Below are 20,123 nucleotides of genomic sequence, written 5' to 3' on the forward strand. Positions count from 1 at the left end.
TTAGGCTCTTAAACCAAAGTTAACTCTGCTTACACCAGTACATCTTAAGAAAACCCCATGGTGATACTTGGAGCACTATCGAAGTTATCCTCAATGTCTTTACCAACATTTACCTCACAACAAACATCAATAAATAGATTATCTGGCCGTCATCATATTGCTGTTCGAGGGAGCTCTGTGTGTACTAATTTGGACAGATTTCCTTCATTACAACAATGAATAAATTTCAAATTCATTGGATGTTAAGTATCTTGGAATGCTGGTCTCCTGCTCTCCTTCCACCCACTTTCACTAGGGTCAGTTTATCTACCAGAATGTCTTTGGGATGTGGGAAGAAATCGAAGCACACAAGGTGGAACCCTGTCACAGAGAAAACTCCATGTTGACAGCATCTGAGGTAAGGATCAAACCCAGATCACTGGACATGCGAGGCAGCAGGACTAACTACCCTGCCAGCGTCCTGTCTGATGCTAAATTAGGTACAAATCCTTGCAATATTCTTCCAGCAGTCGACATTAATGCAACAGATTCATCTGTAGGATCTCCCTAACTGCTGGTACATTTGCAATAGTTTATCCCTCTTGCTATGCATCTATAAATACAGCCCAAGACAAGGAGTACAATTATATTCAAACGCATATTTCTACACAATGTTTTTAAAGATGCCTTCAGCATATTTCAAACCAATTCACAACCAAGCAATGGGTTCTGTAGTGCTATTGTCACCTACGTGAGAGTAGGATGTCTAGTGTGTGACTCACTGCTCCTTTCAAATCCCCATTTCACAGTCTACTGAGACAAGCAATAAAGAAAAACCCAGCAGGATCATTCATGTTATTCTTTTCTCTCAAAACAGTTTATTAAATAACATCTTGAAACTGTAAAATGTTAAAAATTATTCAAATCAGTACTGAATGTTAAATACAGAAAGTGCAGAGCTTTACAAGAAGGAAAGAGCAGTCTGTACATTTATACAATAATCAGAGAGTGGTGGGTAAAACAGGCAGAGTTAAGAGAAGATGGCATCCCTTGGGATAGACCTGGTCAGGCTGCACTGTAGCTCACAGTTTGCAAATGGACCTTTTGGTTTTGTGGCATTTAATTTCTCAAGATCAGTCCAAAACAGCACGAGTTACATTCTTTTGGAAGACTATGCTATACGGAGGGTCAGTGGACTGGGTCAGTCATTCAACCCATGCCAGGTGCGGTGGGAGTTTCTGGCATCCTGGTACCCAGTGTGAAGGTGGAGGAGGTTGCAAATATCAGGGACCTGTTTGACATTGAATTCCCAAGCAGGGAGGCACATTGGTAGGTTCTGCATGGCTGCCTCAGAGGTTGGTGACCACTCCATTGTAAGTCACTGGAGGAGAATAAGGCAGCTAATGAGGGAGCGAGGGTGCTTGAGAGTAGAGGAAGGGAACATGAGGAGTGAAGAGGGTGGGGTGTGTAGCGGGAAGAGGGCAGGGAGTGAGGTGACCAAGGGACAAGGGGGCAGGGAATGGAGCAATGAGGGAAGAGGGCAAGGGAAGTGGAAGTGAGGGAAGAAGAGGGCAGGAAGCGAGCTGAGGAAAGAAGAGCAAGGGAAGGGTAGGCGAGGGAAGAGGAAAGGGCGAGTGAGGAAGGATGAGAGAAGGTGATGGTGAGGTGCAGGAGTTCCCAATCTGGGGTCCATGGACCCCTTGCTTAATGGTATTGGTCCATCGCATAAAAAAGGTTGGGAACCCCTGGGGAATTTGAGAGAGGAAGCATGTGAAGGAAGTGGGAGGAAAGCAAAGGGCACAAGGCTTCAGAAGTGGGAAGAGTTGCAGGGTAATGGTAATTGATGACTCAGAAGCTGAGGATAGAAGCCATAGGCAGCAGGTCACCTGATCTAATGGGTACCATCCAGCACTGGGAGCGAGGAGGGAGAGAGCGGGAACTTCCCGCCATCCCGGGAATCTCCAGGACGTTAAACTTCAAGCAACTCTGCTTAGAGTTACATTGCAACATGGTTAACATCAGTGAGAAAAAAGTGGGGACAGAAGATATTTTCCCAGTAATCACTAACTAGAATCTGGCCGACACCTTGTAGCCAGTGCAGTGGTGGTAGCTTGGATGGAGCTGTGTTATTATTGGTGGTTTGCCTGTTGGATGGTCAGAGTGTCCCACCCAAGGGCCTTTCACCTGCACAGAGAGCTAACAATCCCAACACCATCTGGGACAAGGATGTAAATGAGAGGCTAGGCTACAAATGGCCTTTAAATCACAGCTACTCCCAATCGTCCTCCTGGTCAACGGGATTGAAATCTTTGCCATGCTATCATCCCTTTGTAATAGGAATGCAGGTGAGGTGCAGTGAGGCTGGTGTGCATGCAGCCTGTGTGGGGCAACAAGGGAGCCATCCCTCAAGATGCTCGCGCAGCACTTTAACTTATTGCTCCAAGTATTCAACAGAGTGATTTCATTTTGATAAAATAGAAAATCTGTGCTTCCATGAAACAATACAGATATAAAGGCAAAATTGAAACAAATTCAGACACAACATGTGGCAAAGGACCAAACAAGAGATCTGACCAGCTCCCACCAGCACCACATCAATCAAAGGCGTGGAACCGGAACTGTGCTAAACATTAATCTCTGCTAATCAGTGACACTCCAAAAACCAAACTACTTAACTAGTGACAAACCACTCATCAAACTCTTTGAAATGGCACCATACTAAATATAAAACCTACTTAACTAGTGTTATGCCAAATAACAACATTCACCCAGGATCTTTCTGAATTACTATAATTTCTGAATGGCACTGCGTCATGTTTCATGATATCCTAATATTTCCTTCACCAAAATAAGGTACAATAACCAAGACTATCCACTATTCTAACCAGCACTGCTAAGTAAACCCTCCCCTATACATCAAGATTTCAGAATCCTTACCATGCCAAATATTTTGCCTGAAATAACCAGGTTGTTCAAGTGTAAACGCTGGGAAAATCAGGATTTGTATTCCCGGATCTGGATATGCGGCTTGGACTCAGAAACGACGACGCTACCCTGACATAGGGATAAAGCAGCAACTCTGATCTGAGCAGGAGCAACGTCCTTACAGAGAATACATTGGGCTGATGTTCAGCTTAAATCTTCAATGTCGCTTGGGCTACAATTTGCCTCCGTGGCTGAAGTGATTGGTGCAACGTGGCAAGATGATCACTGATCATTTAAAATGCATCCTGCCTGACAGTTCTTTGATGCAAAGAAATTCATGGTAGGTTGAAGATGCACGTAGTGAAACTCAGTCTGTGGACGTAATATTTTGATCATGAACATTCCTGCAGCTGACAGTTCGGTTTATATGTATACTCCTAGATGGCTCATGAGGATCATCTATTTTCGAGGCATTTACTTTTGCCACAGAGCAACTATGATCAATCGTTTATTGGATATTACAAGATATGTGATCAATGAAAGTACCACTAATGTAAGAGGCCCCCCCCCCGTGATCTTATTGAACAGTGGAACAGACACAAAGGAGCTGAACGGCCTACTTTTGCTTCGTTGTTTTAAGGTTCTTCAGGTCTTTAAGTATTAAGCCTCACCTCTCCACCACCACCTCCAAATTCCTTCTAACGCTCTGCCATTTAGAATTCGGGGCTTGACAATACTCTTAATTATCGATAAAGCTTGAAATTAGATCTGGTATCTTGGTATTGTTATTCTGCAAACTCTTTCTGTGAAGCCATCTGGCATTTGATGCAACATTCACTGAAACCCATGAGATTTACAGCACGAGCTCACATAACTGGGAATGGGGAAGACGATTCTGGGATGGGGGGGGATATGGCAGGAATTCAAGAGCAGGGATGAAAAGGGGGCGGAAAAAAGAGTACATGGAAATTCAATATAGTTGAGGTGACTTATCATCTGATAAATTTGGTAATAATATTAACACAAGATGTGCCTTGATTAACTGGGGTATCAACTCCACCATGTCTTTTTTTAATCTTAGGTTGCCATAAAATTTGCATCATAATGAAAAATCTGTTGATGTTAAATGTACTGAAGCTTAAAGACCCTCTAATCAATTATCTGAACTTAATTATTGCCGTTTCAGATATCTCATTTGAAACATTATGTGTGTAGAGTGCTCTGCAGCCTGGTAAAACTATCCTTGCGAATCCTCTGTATCACTCACTGCAGGTGCTACATATAGAAAAAATTAACAGGACCTTTAACAGAGAAAGCTCCAACAAGGATAACACGGGAGAGGAGATTGAAGAGGAGGTGCTCTGTCCTTTTGAACTTCTGATGAAAAGCTCCAAGCAGTACAATTATAGAACTTGTTCTTGACAAAACTGGGTTACCTCTCCAGAGGAAACTTTCAGCTGCATTTGCTGCTGACAATTAAAAATATAATGCAGCCATCTGACACATCACTGGGATGTATTGTCACCAATGCATTTAACTAAACTGAGAAGCTATAATGGATCACGACAATAACTGTATCCAGCATCTCTCATATAATCTACCTGAGAAATCAGTCGAGGAGTTGTCACTTGTGGGAAAGGCTTGTTCCATCCAGTCCCTACTAAATGATGGCAATCGGCCTGTGTATTTAACAAGCAGCATCGGGACGCAATAGATCAGTTGGTGCCACCATCAACAGTGAAAATCCAGTAATCCAGCACCTGATTGTTTGGAAATGCTGATGGTCTCACACTTGGTTTACTCATTAATCAGGAATGAGAGGCAGGGTCCAGAGTATAAGTGTAGTGTGTGGCTAGAGGTATTTGGAGGATTCGCAAGAGTCTAAGCTGTGGGTTGTAGCTTAAGTCAAGGTCCGGTGTATCTGTACATTTCCTGCCCTCATTAAACTCACTGGGTTCATTGGAAACGTTATTTTACTAACATGAAACAAAGTGAAATAAATGTGTTTTTTTTTGGTAGGAATAGCAGTAACATCCTATCACCTAGTGATGCCCAGTCCCAACAGTGCCAATTAGCAGTCTTACTTACTTCATTGCCACATAGCACCAACCTGCACCAAAATGGGTTCATTGGGTTTTTCAGGAGGTATTTTAAGCATAGAGAACCACAATGCATTAGGAAAACAAGGGGATGAGAAAAAATCCATTCCCCCACCGTGCTAATGGTCAGTGAGGATCCAACCCACGTCATTCAAGATTTTTGTCTACTGAACTTTTCTGTAAATGAATTAAGTGTATTGGGTGTATCAAGACTAAAAGTAACTTCTGTCTACATTCTGCTGACTTCAGGTTATCAAGTTAATTTAGTTAATTCTATAAACCATCAATCAATGCTTAACTACTCTTCTTCTAATCAATCACACAAAGATTGCAATCTACATTTCCAGTGCTTGTGCCCTGTAAGCGGCCTTGAGACACTCTGAATGTTTTAGGCAACGCTCATTGACAAATTCTAGGCTGGTAGGTCTACAAAAATTGGGTGGCACGGTAGCCTAGTGGTTAGCACAACACTTTACAGTGTAGACGACCCAGGTTCAATTCTTGCAACTGTCTGTAAGGAGTTTGTACGTTCTCCCTGAGACTGTGTGGGTTTCCTCCTACAGTCCAAAGACATACCAATTGGTAGGTCAATGTAAATTGCCCCATGATTCGGCTAGGATTAATCTGGGGGATTGCTGGGCAGTGCAGTTCAATGGGACCGAAGAACCTATTCCACATTGTATCTCAATATATAATATATAAAAATTAAACACGGCACAAGGAGAAAACAGATTTCCACTTTATCCAAAATAGTTCAATAATGAAGGAAAGGTCTCTGCTACCCAACCAAACTTTGGTCTGGAGTTTGCAGTAGTTTCCTGCCGAAGAATCTCAGCCCGAAACATCGACTGTACTCTTTTCCATAGATGCTGCCTGGCCTGCTGAGTTCCTCCAGCATTTTGTGTGGGTTGCTTGGCTCATGGTCTACTCTGTAAGTGTCAGCAACTTCCAGTGTTCACGTGCATGGAGTTATGTGTGGAAATGCAGTCACAGCTGTCAGTTCTTCCCCAGTGCAATCAACAACGAATGAGTGGCTTGACGTGAACTTCAGCCTCATAAAAACCAATGTAGTGTCCAATCGTGTGAATATAATGCAACATATAGTTAAACATAAGCATTGCTGAAAATGCACCATGGTCCTGAAATTCTGATTTTAAATGTAAAATTGTGTAGGGCAAAATAAATAGCTGGGAATGAAGTAATTCAGAGGTTGGACCAATGCCCCACTTCTGAGTTTGGCCTTAACAGTGACATGATGATGGTTATCAACAAGTACATGTGAAACACACCAGTGGTTGCAGAAAAATGACTCATTTTAAAGACATCCTCCCAAAGGAGAGCTCATAATTTGACTGAACTAAGGAGTGTTATAGGGTGTAACAGAGGGACAGTTAACAGTGTGCATTTTCAGACCTTGTTTAAATTAAATTGTGAAATTGTTTCAGCAAAAAACAAAGGCAAGTTGAAAACGATGAATTGCTGAGTGACTGTCCTAATTTGAGTTGTTGTAACATTTCTCGGGAACTGGTACAGATTTGTGGCAATTCTTTGCAAGACAATGAAATCAGCATTAACATCCATTCTCCAGGATGTCTGCAGACCCTACTCTGAAATTTCAAGGCTCAGTCACTGAAAAAATTCAAACCTGAAACTGATTATCAGAAAGCGCACAGAAATCATCGACTTTGAAATGGATCTCCCACATGAAAAAACTGGAACTTATTTAAATAATCAACCCAGTACTGTTGCAGGACAGGGTTGAGTATTCCTGGAACGATCAAAAATGGGATGATTGGTCTTTCTTATCCCAAATTAAATGATGGTCCATTTGTTATTTGTTTTGCATCTGTTGTCATAGAACGTGCTCACCACTAATGACTGACAGTGCTAAATTAGACTAACACTAATGTTGAATTACAAGTATATATGTAAAATACTTAAGATGAAGTTTTTTTTTAATGAAAAGCTGCTTGCTTTAAATGGTGAAGTTAAAATCATTTGGTACAATCACAATATAACTGCATGATAATACTGTATTCTATAGCTTAAGGATTTATAATGAGGAAATTGTGATTGGAGAATATATTTGGTGCCTAGAAATCTGCAATTCTTTGGGTTTTAGAAGGTCAAGGTCTTTCGTTTCTGCTCTTTCCACCCCACCCCCGACACAATCCCAACTTTTAACACAGAGGTAACAATCTGGCTACTGAGACGAGCCTCATTTTTTGTATATTTTACATTAATAAAGAATTCAAGAGTTGAAGGAACTACCTTAAAAGTAGCTGACTGAAAATCAAGTTTGAGTGTTTCTCCCCACCCCCCCCCATATGGCTAGACTACATTGCAACACATTCAAGAATATTCTTTTATAAAACCTTTTGATTACAGTAATATCCTAACTAAAGGACATCTCCTAACCTACATAGCCTAGCCTAAGTCACAACAATAAAACATCTCCAAGGTTCTGCCACACAACCATTTTAAGAATGTTACTTGCTATGACAATGCAATGGAATTGAGCATAAATAATCATCAAATCCAATCAATACCAGAATGTCAATCAATAAAAGTCAACAGTTCATATTCAGACCTTTGCTAGTGCACTAGGACTTCCTTGGAGAGGGATGAATTCAGAATTCATAACAAAGATCATCACAGTGTCTCTAATTAGATAAAGGCAATGCTGTTGGTGTTCATAACGGATCTGATAAAGCCTATCCTATAAGAATTGCCCTCACAATAAACCTGTCATTGTTAAACCTCCAATCCAGTTGTTGCCATTTTACCAACAACCTCATTGATGATTCTTCACGGTTTCCACATCTTTTTTGTTCAAAACACAATAAAACCCACAAAACTATTTTTCTACGACTCTATCACATCTGATAGACACAATGATGCTAGGACTGTAATAAACAAAGTAAAGGCAATAAATTTACTTCATCACAGGAAGGTACCTCTCAGTATTTCTGTCTGAAGAGTCAACTTTTCAACATGGTGAACACCACCTGGCTCTTCCTTGCCACTGCTTGAGTGGTAAACTAATGTTAATGGGAACCCACTGCATCACACTCTCAAATAGATGAAAATATCCTAACTACCGAGAAACTCTTATTAACTAACTCATATAATTAGCACTAATCAATTAAAAATCCATTATACCTATATTCAGTAATAAAACCTTCAACTGCTTTTTCTCCGCACAATACTGGCCTCTGTTGAAGGTCTAAGGTCCAGGAGCAATGAGGGGGAGCTCCAGAACCATGCATGTATCAAGTCAAGCCCAAGGAACCTTCAAGGAATCTTGTTTGGCACCTTCTCATTTATCCAGGATCCCAACAGCTGACCCCTGCAGCCCATCCTTTGTGTAAGGAGGGTGGGATGAAAAATAAAATAACCCGAGCTCTCCTGTCTTGACCTGGGTCAGACTCACCCTGCAGAAAGTAAAATTCGGACTCCTGCTTTATCAGCAGAAGGAGGCAAAGCTCCTAACTGCTCTGATCCATTCTTTACCAGGACTTCCATGAACCCTTTCTTCCTCGGAATAAGATACAACAGAAGTGTGTCCTGGTTCTTCTCCGTCCCTTCATAGACACTCCATCATCTGCACTGAGGAGACGTCTTTCACAATAGGAGCAGTTACAATTGATCATTCCAATACCATCTTCCTTTTTCTCACAAGATGTCATCATAGTCCAGCAGTTTTGAGTGCTGCCTGGATTTCCAGAGTCTGTATAGTCGAAAATCAAAGTACGTCTCTATCATCCGCTTCCCTGTAATTCAATGCGGCAACTGTCAGCTAATGAATTTATCAAAGATAACTGTCTTCAAATCATTAAAGTAAAACATAGAAGGAGGTGATTCAGTCTGTCTAAACTAAGCCAGCTCACACTAGCCCTTTTCCCCAATAATCATCTCTATGAAAGATTCTCTCACTTTCCCATCAGCTACACCCAGATTCTATCCCTCACTAATATTAGGGGCATGGTATAGCAGCCAATTAGCCTACCAACCTTTTTCTGTTTGGGAGTTGGGAGGAAAGTGGAGTACCCTAGAGGAACCCACGTGGGGGAATGTGCAAATTCCACACTAACAGCACCAGAGGTCAAGAATGAACCTGGTTTACTGGAGCTATGGGGCAACAGCTCTATTAGCTGTCATCCTCACCAATTCCTACACGGATTACATGAGGAGTCTGCACCTTGTCAGTTTTCCCATCAAGGTGCAACCATTCTGCAAAATGTCCTTCTAAAAAGTTGCTCTTAACTTTATCAGACAAAACTAGCCATTTGTGGAGGAGGCTATGGAGGCAAGTTATTTTTGGTCAATACCCTGGAAAGACAAGAAGGGAGAAGAGAAACCACTGTCTGCACTCAAGGCAAAAGAGGCAGCTGAAAATCCCACCAGAAGCAGGGGAGGGAGGAACCTCTTCAAGCATTTTTGTAAAGCAGGAATTGCAGGAACTCAGCTGATTTCACACCAGCCTTTTCAAACTAGTTTAGATATTTTGCACATGTTTGCTTCCTCTTTGCTTGCAAATGCTGCTACATTTGGGGAATGGATCCACTGCAATATCCCAAGTGCTTCAGTACACATGCACTGGCTTTTCACGGCAACACTGGCATGACTGTCTAGAATGACACATCCAGTTCCAATCCCAACTTCACAGGGTCCTCCCATAGAAACCTTCAGGAACTCTGAACAACAGTTACTCCCTGCTTGTATCTGAGGTGTTGAGACTATTCTGGTACAGACTACGGACAATCAGATTGTGCGCTCACGGTGGTGCAGAAGACACACGAGATGGATCAGCTCCCTGAGCTACTGAGAACAGCACAGCATCCTTTGTCGCCCAAGGCTTTTACCACTGGCATTCCCCAAGTGCAGAAGCAGCTCATTAGGGCCAGGATGGAAATCAAAGAGTAGGTGTCCACCCGGACTATCATGGAAACCTGGAACTCCTAACCCTGAAAGCTGTTTGAGGGAAGGTCACTGCAAGCGTTCAAAGGCCAACACACTGGGATTAGGCAAATGTCTCAAGGGACGCGGAGCATAGATAGGGAGATTGTGTTAGTGTGCAGATTAGTCCACATAGAACCAAAGGCAGAACAGTGATAAGAGGTGAACAGGTTTTCTCCTGTTCCTTTGCTCTAGAGCTCTGTTAGAGTTCCTTTACTCTAAAAGGTTCCCAACTTTTTATTATGCCGTTGACCCCTACCATTAACTGAGAGGTCTGTGGATCCCAAGTTAGGAACCACTGCAGTAGTGATTCTAAATGACTTTTCCCTTGTTCCTCTCCATAGTTCCAGACAATCTAACCTACAGAAAATTTCTGCTTGTCCGAAAACCAGGACTTCTTGGACAGTGTCCCTCTCATTCTTTCCTTGGAACTTTGTACTCTGAACTTTGACCCAGCTTTTTTTGTACAGTCTACAGACTTGCAGTTGGGATTTGGCATTTACTCCTGCATTTTCAGTTGGGTCAGTTTATCAAAATAATGTAAAATATAAGGAACTTTTTCCAGCTATGCTTCCTTTGGGGCTTGGATTGAATCAGCTATCGTTAACCTTCAGAAGTGAAGCCCTTTAAGGAGGACATCTCTGAGTCTAATAAGGTTACTGTGCTCAAATCAAAAGTTCTCAATTTTCCCAATATTTAATCTGACAAACATCAAACTGATGCCTACTGGCTTGATCTGTCAGGAAGGGCAGTACATACAAGGAGGGTCTTTGACCAGAAAAAGTAACTGTTTCTCTTGACATGGACACCACCCAAAACTGATGAGAGTTTCCAGCATTTTTTGCCTTTATATCAGATTTTCATCATCTGTGGTTCTTTAGATTTTCAAATCTGGACATACCTTGGGCTGACAGTTCCAAAGGAGACTCGAAGGATATTCGGTGAGGATTCATTAGATTTTTCAGACTCTGAAAAAGCTGAAAGCAAAAGCAATGAATAATTATAAGCGAATTCCAACATGAATGAAGTGCTGTCAACATACACTCAGTGGCCAATATGTTAGGTACCACTGTGCATCCGCTTGTTAATGCATATATCTCATCAGCCAATCACGTGGCAGTAACTCAATGCATAAGAGCACGCAGGCATGGTCAAGAGGTTAAGTTGTTGTTCAGACCAACGAGAATTGGGGAAAAATTCATCAAAGTGACTTTGACCGTAGAATGATCGTTGACGCCAGAATGGGTAGTTTGAGTATCTCAGAAACTGCTGATCTCCTGGGGTTTTCACACACAACAGTCTCTAGAGTTTACAGAGAATAGTGCACAAAGCAAAAAAAAAAAATCCAGTCAGCAGCAGGTCTGTGAGCAGAAAAGTCTTGTTGATGAGAGTTCAGAGGAGAACGGCCAGATTGGCTCAAGCTGCAGGCAACGGTAGCTCAAATAACCAAGTGTTACAACAGTGGTGTGCAGAAGAGCATCTCTGAATGCACAACACATTGAAACTTGAAGTGGATTGGCCACTGTAGCTGAAGACCACAAACATACACTCAGTGGCCATTTTATTAGGTACAGGAGTCTGTAATAAAGTGGCCACTGCGCATATTGGAGCGCACAAAAAGTTTAGATCATCAATTGAGTTTGATTCTTTCCATTTTTTTGTTCTTAATTTAATTAAAATAATGATTTGATGAACACAGCAAGAAGCTGCCTGGGGTGAGTACAAATGAGGAATTGATCCATGGCACACTGGTGATATATTGACTTAATGAGTAGAATCTTTTGGCTCCAGTTGATGAGTTTTCCCTGTGTTGTTTGGATGGTAAATGGAAATGATTTCTTCTGATGAGGTCAAAGACAAGACCACCAACATTAAAATTAGAGCTATGCTGTTGAGGTTGTGGCAGGGGTACTTCTTCACAAAGAGGAAGGTAGGATGTTGGCATTACTATTGTGTAATAAAGGGTAGCTCAGTAAAATTAAAATCCCAAGTCTAAACATAGGTTATTGGCTGCCAAGGGCATGAAGTGTTAGAGAACAAAAATGGGTAAACAGAGGTCAAATCTAACTGAGGGACAATAAATATTTCGCAGGCTAAATGGCTTCCATGCCATCTCCATTGTGTTGCAGGGTTAGGGTTACACCTAGGCTTACAGCGATAGAGTGAGAATAGGAATGGGGAAAGAGATGAAACAGAGAAGAATCAGAAAAAAGATGAACACAGATATTAAGCACACCAGGGAGATATGAGGGGAAAGACTGTTTTATCCTCAGGAGCATGTGTGCAGAGGGAAAGGGTGGCAGAATGATACAGAAAGAGTGAGTGGGGGAAGAGAGAGAGAGAGACAAACAGAGAGAATAAGAGAATGAGAGAGAATAAAAGAATGAGAGAGAGAATAAGAGGGAGAGAATAAGAGAATGAGAGAATGAGAAATAAGAGAGAATAGGAGGGAGAGAATGAGAGAAAGAGAGAGAGAATAGGAGAGAGAGAATAAGAGAGAGAGAGAGATGAGAGTGCTACAGATCATGATAAAGATAGAAACAGGGTGATGTCATTCCTCATAGACCACTGCTTCAGGAGCAGGAGCGTTTGGACTGTGTTGCTCAGGAGGATCCTGTCTTTAGGCACTCTGGAATAGTGATCTGAAATTTAACTTCTAACCTTAGATGGCCACATGCTAAATAAAATCTCTGCCTCCACCATACTAAAACAAGCTTCCACAGATGTCCTCAATTCTTGACCCATATTTAAACTCTTAATTGTGCTTACCCAGCCCAGCAACACTTGTTTTACTGTTGTCCTGCCAACCACACCTGTTGGAACATACCAACCTACCTGACTTCACACCCCTACCCCCACCAACAGCTGCTCTGATCTCCTCCTCCTCCTATTCACCACAAAGAGGCTGCTTATCCCTCCCAATCTCTACCCTCACACCACCTCCCTCTCCCCATCCTGCAATAATGGAGATGACCAGAGCACCAACAACATCGGGAAGTGACTGCTCCGTGGTTCCCTATGTTCACACCTACATCAGGCTGAATTTGAATGTCTGTGTGCTAGTGAAGGAAACCTGGCAAGGGTTAGCAGATACAGTGAGATGGAGGGGGAGTGAAGGCTTGCAGTGATAAAGTGGGACAATCAGGAGGATGGGAATCTAATCAGAAACAAAGTCAATGATTAGATCCTTCGCTATTGATTGATAAACAGGATTAACAATTTAAAAAATCGTATTCAAAAATAAAAATTGTGTTTTTATTTGACTCACTACCCATGGTTGCAAACCTTATGTTTGATGGGAATTAAATAATTTACCTTTAGAGTGATCTAGACAGTATTGGCTGTTCTAATTGCCTTTCCTTCAGAGAAATTTCAGACTAATCTCTAACCTGGCTTTACAAAACGAGTCATAATTCATTTTTGTAACAGGCACACTGGATCTTCACAAACTATGCCATTTTGTCAGGTTGATGCTACTGCCTACTCCTGTTCAATGATGAATAAGACTTCACACTGCGACTGAAGTGCCAGGAACTGCAGATACTGAGCAGATTGGTAGACTGGGAAATGCATTGAGATAACTACTTGGTGGCCAATATCAATGCTGACAGTTTCCATATAACACTATCAGGATCCATGCCAGTTCTCTGAAGAGCTATTAGGTTGATCGAACACCTCTACTTTTTCCCATCGCCTTGTCACACAGCTCGGCATATCATGGAAACCAGACTCCCCTCCATGGTCTCTCACTGATCTCCTCACTGCCTCAGTAAAGCAGCCAGCATAATCGAATACCCCTCCCACCACAGTTATTCTATCTTCTCCACTCCCATCCGGCAGAAGATACAGAAGTCTGAGAGCCCCCACCACTAGGCTCAAAGTAGATGGAACATAGAAAAGTACAGCACAGGAACAGCCCTTCAGCCCACAATGTTGTGCTGAACCAGCTGAAAAGTAAATAAAAAAAAAAACAAAAAATAGCCCCTCTTTCCTACACAATGTCCATATCATTTCATCTTCCCCATATGCATGTGCCCATCTAAACGTCTCTTAAAAGCCTCTAACGTATTTAACTCGGCCACCATACCAGGCAGCAGATTCCACTCATCCACCACTCTCTGAGTAAAAAGCTTATCCTTCACATCCCCTTTGAACCTACCCCCTCTCACCTCCAATTCATGCCCTCTGGTATTTCTACCCTGGGAAAAAGATGCTCCCTGAGCCCTGATACTCTACTCTATCAATGCCTTTCGTAATCTTATAAACCCCTGTCAGATCTTCCTTCGGCCATCGCCCCTCCAGGAAAAACAACCCAAGCTTATCCAGCCTCTCATGATATCACATGCCCTCTAAACAAGGCAGCATCCTGGTAAACCTCTTCAACACCCTCTCCAAAGCCTCAAGTTCATTTCTATAGTGTTGTAAACTATTGAAAGAACCTCTTGTATGCCATGATGGACTCTTGACCTCATAACCGACATCGTGTTGGCCTTGTACGTTACTGTCTGCCTGCACTGCACTTACTCTGTAACTGAAACACGATATTCTGTGCTCTGTTACTGCTTTTTCCTTGTACTGATATAGTGATGTGATGACATGATCTGTATGGTAGGTGTACAAAGCGTTTTTCACTGTCCCTTGGTATATTTTTATTTTATTTTATTTGGAAATACAGTTGCTGCCCAGCAGCTCAGCTATTCAACCCTATCCAGTTTACAATGACCACTTAACCTACTAACTCACAGTTAAGGTCACAGGTATCGTTGGGACTCTACTGAGAGAGTCTCCAGAAGAATGCCTGCTCATCATGATGAATAAAGACTTCTATATTACCAGCTTCAGTCTCTCTCCTGTAATTCAGATCACAGTCACAACACCACCATCGGGCAGATCACAATATATCACGGTGTATCGTTTAATCTTTATGTCTCACGATTTGAGGAAACCCATGTGTTCCATGGGGAAGACATACAAACTCCTTACAAACAGCATTGGAATTGAATGCTAAACACCAATGCCCCTAGTTGTAAGAGTATTGCACTAACACCAACACTACCGTGACACTCCAAACGTGACAATAATAAGCCAATTGCCAATTTAATTGTGTTTTCAACTATTTATCCAGTTCCCAATCGAAAACTAATCAATGAATTTCATTCCACTGTCAGGAATTATTGAGGAGTTATGGAATTATGTAAATATAGCAAACATTAATTCAAACAAGAACCAGACTTCAGTTCTTAATGTAAGTTGCAAGCAGTAATTGGTTTGAAGTAAAGAAAGGATACCTTTGCAAATAAACAATACTGTCCGTGGAGCATAGGCTGGCCTACAGCAGGGAGTAGGGTTGCTGGCTGTGGCTTGCACCATGAAGTGACCATGAGATGTTCTCACATGCAACGTAAGACAAAGTGACCATGAGACATTCTTGTATGCAACATAGGACAACGAGGTTAATTGACCTACACCATTTTGACTTGAGGTCAAGCTGGCAGACCAGACTGAAATTGTCACTTAGCATATCAGTGACGATCACAGGTACCGTGCGTGTCCACAGGTATCATTGGCACTCTACTGAGAGTGTCTCCAGAAGAATGCCTGCTTGTCATGATGAATATAAGGACTCCTATATCAGTGTCTCTCCGGTATTTCAGATCACAGTTTAAAACACCATCAGCAGGCAAATCACAATATATCACGGTGCATAGTTCATTCTTCACCTCTCCTCTTGACACCTTTCCAGAAATCCACTCATCCAGTTGCCACATCTGTCCACACAGTAGTGATCACACTTCCCCAGTGGGGCAACATAGGAATCTGATCCAATAAGGTTGAATGCAGGATTGTGAAGACAGTATCTTGTCTTGCAAGACTTGCAATGGAGTGTTCACTCACCATCTACAAGGGATCTTTTCAGCAAGGAAGTCACATGCTTCTGCCCCAGATTAATCATTGTGAAAAAGGAAGAATTGATGGCTCTGTTCTGAATGATATTTTTGATACTCTACACAATGCTAAAGGTCATTTCTTACTAAGTCAGTTTCTTCTGTAAGATACACAAGATTCTGCAGATGCTGGAAGTCTGGAGCATTACATAAAGGTGCTGGAGGAACTCAGCAGGTCAGGTAGCCTCTATGGAGGAAAATGGATGGTCAATGTTTTAGGTCTCAACCAGTCTAGATGAAGGGCCCCAACCAGAAATGCTGACTGTTCATTACCCTCCACAAATGCTGCCTGCCCTGCTGAGTTCTTCCTGTGCCCTTGTGTGTTCCTTCTGTTGAAAGTTCATTAGAAAGTGCAACGGTTGGAGCCACTTTATATCTGGGAACTGTTGCCCAGAGACACTGGGATTGCCAGGATACCTGGATGGCATGGACTCCACCCAATGGATTTATTACTGAGTCTGCAGGTGTTGTCCACCCCTCGGTGAGGCCTACCTTTTCTCCATTGGGGTTTCCTAGGACGTAGCAGCCCATTACATGGATCACATTTGGCTCGGGGTTAATCTTGCTCATCATCCTGCTCAGTCGCCTCCAAAACCTGCGCCGGACAAGACACAAAATTCTTGTCAGATTTTTCTGCTGCCGATCAGCAAACACGGACGAGAGAAACACAGTCCCACCCTCCAAGCACCAGCTTCTCGATTCCCATTTGGCCCAGAGGGACACCTCAATTTGCTGGCAGAAGTCAGGGACGCAACTGGAAACCAACGTGCCCTCATGCAGTAAAGCTCTGATAACCTGTTATCTGATTGATCAGTAAATCCGATGGGTTTGCATCTGCTTCGGTCACTAGTAAGCAACTTTATCCATGGACCTGGTCCGTGCTACAGGCCAACTGGGTATTACTGGGAGTTTGAACCAGGTGTGCAGCCAGAGTGTGAGGGATCCAGATTGCTGACTGGGTATGTTTCTAGAACAGGAATTGGGAGTGTGGGACCAGATGTGACAGCGGAGCTGGAATTCAGAGCCAGAACTTGCTGGTCAAGGTAAGATGGACCTACGGTCTCTGTTGAGACCAGGGCTCCGAATTAGTTGTTCTTTAGGTTTGTAGGGATGATTTTGGAGAGGAATTAGGGATCTGGTTAAGGTTTAGGTACAGGGATGTGGGGGAATTAGAGATCAGGCCAGAGCTTAAGCCTCCACTCAGCATTCAGAGGCCAGCAATGTGGACGTGGGAGATCTGCAGTCGGGTGTCGGGCCGGTAGTCCAGTGTGGACAAAGGTTGTGTCATCCCCCATCAGGTCAGCGCTTTGTTGACGGGTTCTGGAACCAGAATTCCATGCAGGCTTGAAGAATGAGGGCTGGTGACCCTCTAGGTACGCGAATTGACTGGAGTTCGAGACCCGGTATTCAGGTCCCAGCACAGGCGAGTCTGCTATTCAAGGCCTGGTGTTCATTCTTCAACTTCAGCGAGTTCTGGGTCAATACCGAAGCTTGATCGGAAGTTGGGTAGCCAAGGCCGGATGACCGGAGCCCTGAGTCTATGAACCTCTGCAAGTCTGTTGGGGAAGTCAAAGGCCCAATGTCTTTGAGTGCTTGACTCCGCTGGAGGCTGGAGGCTGGAGACTGAAGGTAGCCTCTCTTGGGGTTGGTGGACTGTGTATGTGGGTGGGAGAGAGGAACAGGGCTTGGTTTGCTTGTTTTCACCTGTGTTGTTTTGTAGTTCTGCCAAGCATTGTGGAAGTGTCCCGTTAGTGCCAGAGCGTGCGATGACACTTGTGGGATAGCCCCAAAACATTCTTTGCTGTTTCGGTTGCTAATGCAAACAATGCATTTCTCTGTATGCTTCAACGTATACATGATAAATAAACCTGAATCTTGAATTTACAAGCTGAAACTCACTGGGTTCAGCTTCCCACTCACTATTCAAACATAGTGGTGCCATTCAGCTTCCCACTCCATTTAAACTCATTGTTTCCATTGCAAAAATGTATTATGCCACTGAGTAACAATATAGAAATTAAATAAATGTGCGTGGGATACAGAAGTAATATCTAACAACCAAAGATGTGGATTACGATGGGTTATTGCGGTCTCACTATGTCCGCTTTCAAGTTCAAGTTTATTATCATTCAGCCGTACGCATGTATACAACCAAATGAAACAATGGTCCGCTGGAACCAAGGTGAACAACCTAGTACATATATCATATGCAGCACATAAGATAATATTAACACCATAATATTAACAGATAATAAAAATATTCTGTAGACGCACAAGTTAACATAAAGTGCATATGTCGTATAGTAATATATACAACAGTATAAAGTGCATTTGCAACATAGCTAAATATACAACAACATAATACTGATGGTACTGTCATAAATAATGTGTACTGGGTGGTAGCAGAATGTTCAGAAGTGTCACAGTCTGGGTGAAGCAGCTGTTACCCAGGCTAACAGTTCTGAAAGCCCTACCAGGAAAGAAAGGCTTCAGTTACCAGAACCAGATGTAGGATGTCAGCGTGTGCTTGGTGACAGGGTTGCTATTGTGGGATTCTGACCTCATTAACGACGAAGAATAGAGTTGTTTTTATGAATTAATTTCTCTGGCGTCTGCAAGACCACAAATGCCCATGGTGTTTCATGTTGCCTCTGACATTGGAAGGGAATTTTCATTTTTAAATGCACTGACTGTAGTGCAGTCACTAAAGGGGTGAGGCAGATTAAATATAACTTTCAAAAAGGAGATCAGATATATTCTTAAAAAGGAGAAACCAGCAAGGCTCTAGGAAACGTCCTCGTTCAGAAACAGGTCTAAGGAATTGTCAGGTAACTCAGTTAATCCCCGGTTGTGGGGTGTTTGGAGGAAAACTGATTACAGAATATGACAGCAACATTTGGAAAACAGAAATTCAGTACTGACTTTCCGGAGGCAGAAATATTTGACGAGCCCAATAGAGATTTTGATCAGGTAACTGAGAAGGTTGAAGGGGCTACAGCTGATGCCATCTGCATGGAATTTTAGATGTTAGACTCCTTAATGCAGTCCCTCCAGCAGATTCTCATTGAACCACGTGCCAGAACTACTGAGGGATGGATAAGACCCCTGGTAGGGTGTGGCTAGGATTGGCATTGGGTGATCTGTAGATGAAGTCATTCTCCCTATAGTTTAAAACTAAGCAACACACATCAAAGTTGCTGGTGAACGCAGCAGGCCAGGCAGCATCTTGAGGAAGAGGTACAGTCGACGTTTCAGGCCGAGACCCTTCATTTCTCTATCCAAGTCCAGAGGAAGGGTCTTCCACTTGAAATATTAGCTCTGTTTCTCTCTGCACAGGTGCTGACTGACCTGCTGAGTATTTCCAACACCATTTTTATTTCAGGTTTCTAAAAATCTTCAAGACTACAATTTGCATATGACATGCAAATGACTTACAGAATCAGATCCTCCTCCTTCTCCACCTTTGCAAAAGTGGCAACCTTGTTCTTCAGAAGGTACAAATGGCCAGGACCCCCCTACCAAAAAAGCACAGAACCCATCATTACACAAAGAGTTGCTGTGGCAACAGCATATTTGCATCAATTTACTACAACATGCCTTGTGTAGAAATGATCAATTGTGTTAAGACAATTTCACAAGATATGTTGACCCAGGCATACAGGAATGCCCATTTTTTGGAAATGTTAATAGTTTCTTCAATATCAGGATGTTGACATCATGAGAAATTCCAGTCCAGTCTTAACTGTCTGCAAACACCCGTGGATGTGAAGTCACGGAGAAGTCAAACTAGATATTGATGGCAGATTTCCTTCCCTGGAGAACAATATTGAGCGAGGTGAATTTCACTCGACTGTCATGGTCACCATTACGGAGACTAGGCTTTGATTTTAAAATTTCAGATTTATTTAACTGCTTGAATTGGAACTCTGCTCTCTTGATCAATATTCCAGGAATCTCACAACTTATGCAAGAATCAAACGCTATATTGAGAAGCGAAGTGGGAATAGGTGAAGGAGGGAAAGCCAAGCAGAACAACAAGATCTAAGGTTACTATCTTGTAATAGAGTCAACTTGATACCCCACCCCACCAACAGAGATGGCAGAGGGAGAGGGAGGAGTATGTGTGAGTATGAGGGATGTGAGGCTTGCAGCATATCCTGCAGGTCGGTAACAAGGTGAGGGAGCAGCCAGTGAAACCGTAATAATACCAAAGAGC

The 20,123-nt window shown here is 42.6% G+C and overlaps 1 protein-coding gene across 1 annotated transcript in view; it reads right to left on the reverse strand.

Annotated features, from left to right (window-relative positions):
- Positions 1-845: 845 nt before the first annotated feature.
- nsmfb (NMDA receptor synaptonuclear signaling and neuronal migration factor b) overlaps positions 846-20,123 on the reverse strand; it is a 68,392-nt gene continuing 49,114 nt past the window's right edge. Inside the window, exons 13-16 of the mRNA XM_072240526.1 lie at positions 19,343-19,422; positions 16,400-16,502; positions 10,864-10,939; positions 846-8,776 (exon numbers count right to left, since the gene is read on the reverse strand). Coding sequence (XP_072096627.1) covers positions 8,679-8,776; positions 10,864-10,939; positions 16,400-16,502; positions 19,343-19,422 — 357 coding nt within the window. The 3' untranslated portion in view covers positions 846-8,678. The remainder of the gene's footprint in view (positions 8,777-10,863; positions 10,940-16,399; positions 16,503-19,342; positions 19,423-20,123) is intronic.

Source organism: Mobula birostris, chromosome 22 (assembly GCF_030028105.1).
Source record: "Mobula birostris isolate sMobBir1 chromosome 22, sMobBir1.hap1, whole genome shotgun sequence".
Taxonomy (NCBI): domain Eukaryota; kingdom Metazoa; phylum Chordata; class Chondrichthyes; order Myliobatiformes; family Myliobatidae; genus Mobula; species Mobula birostris.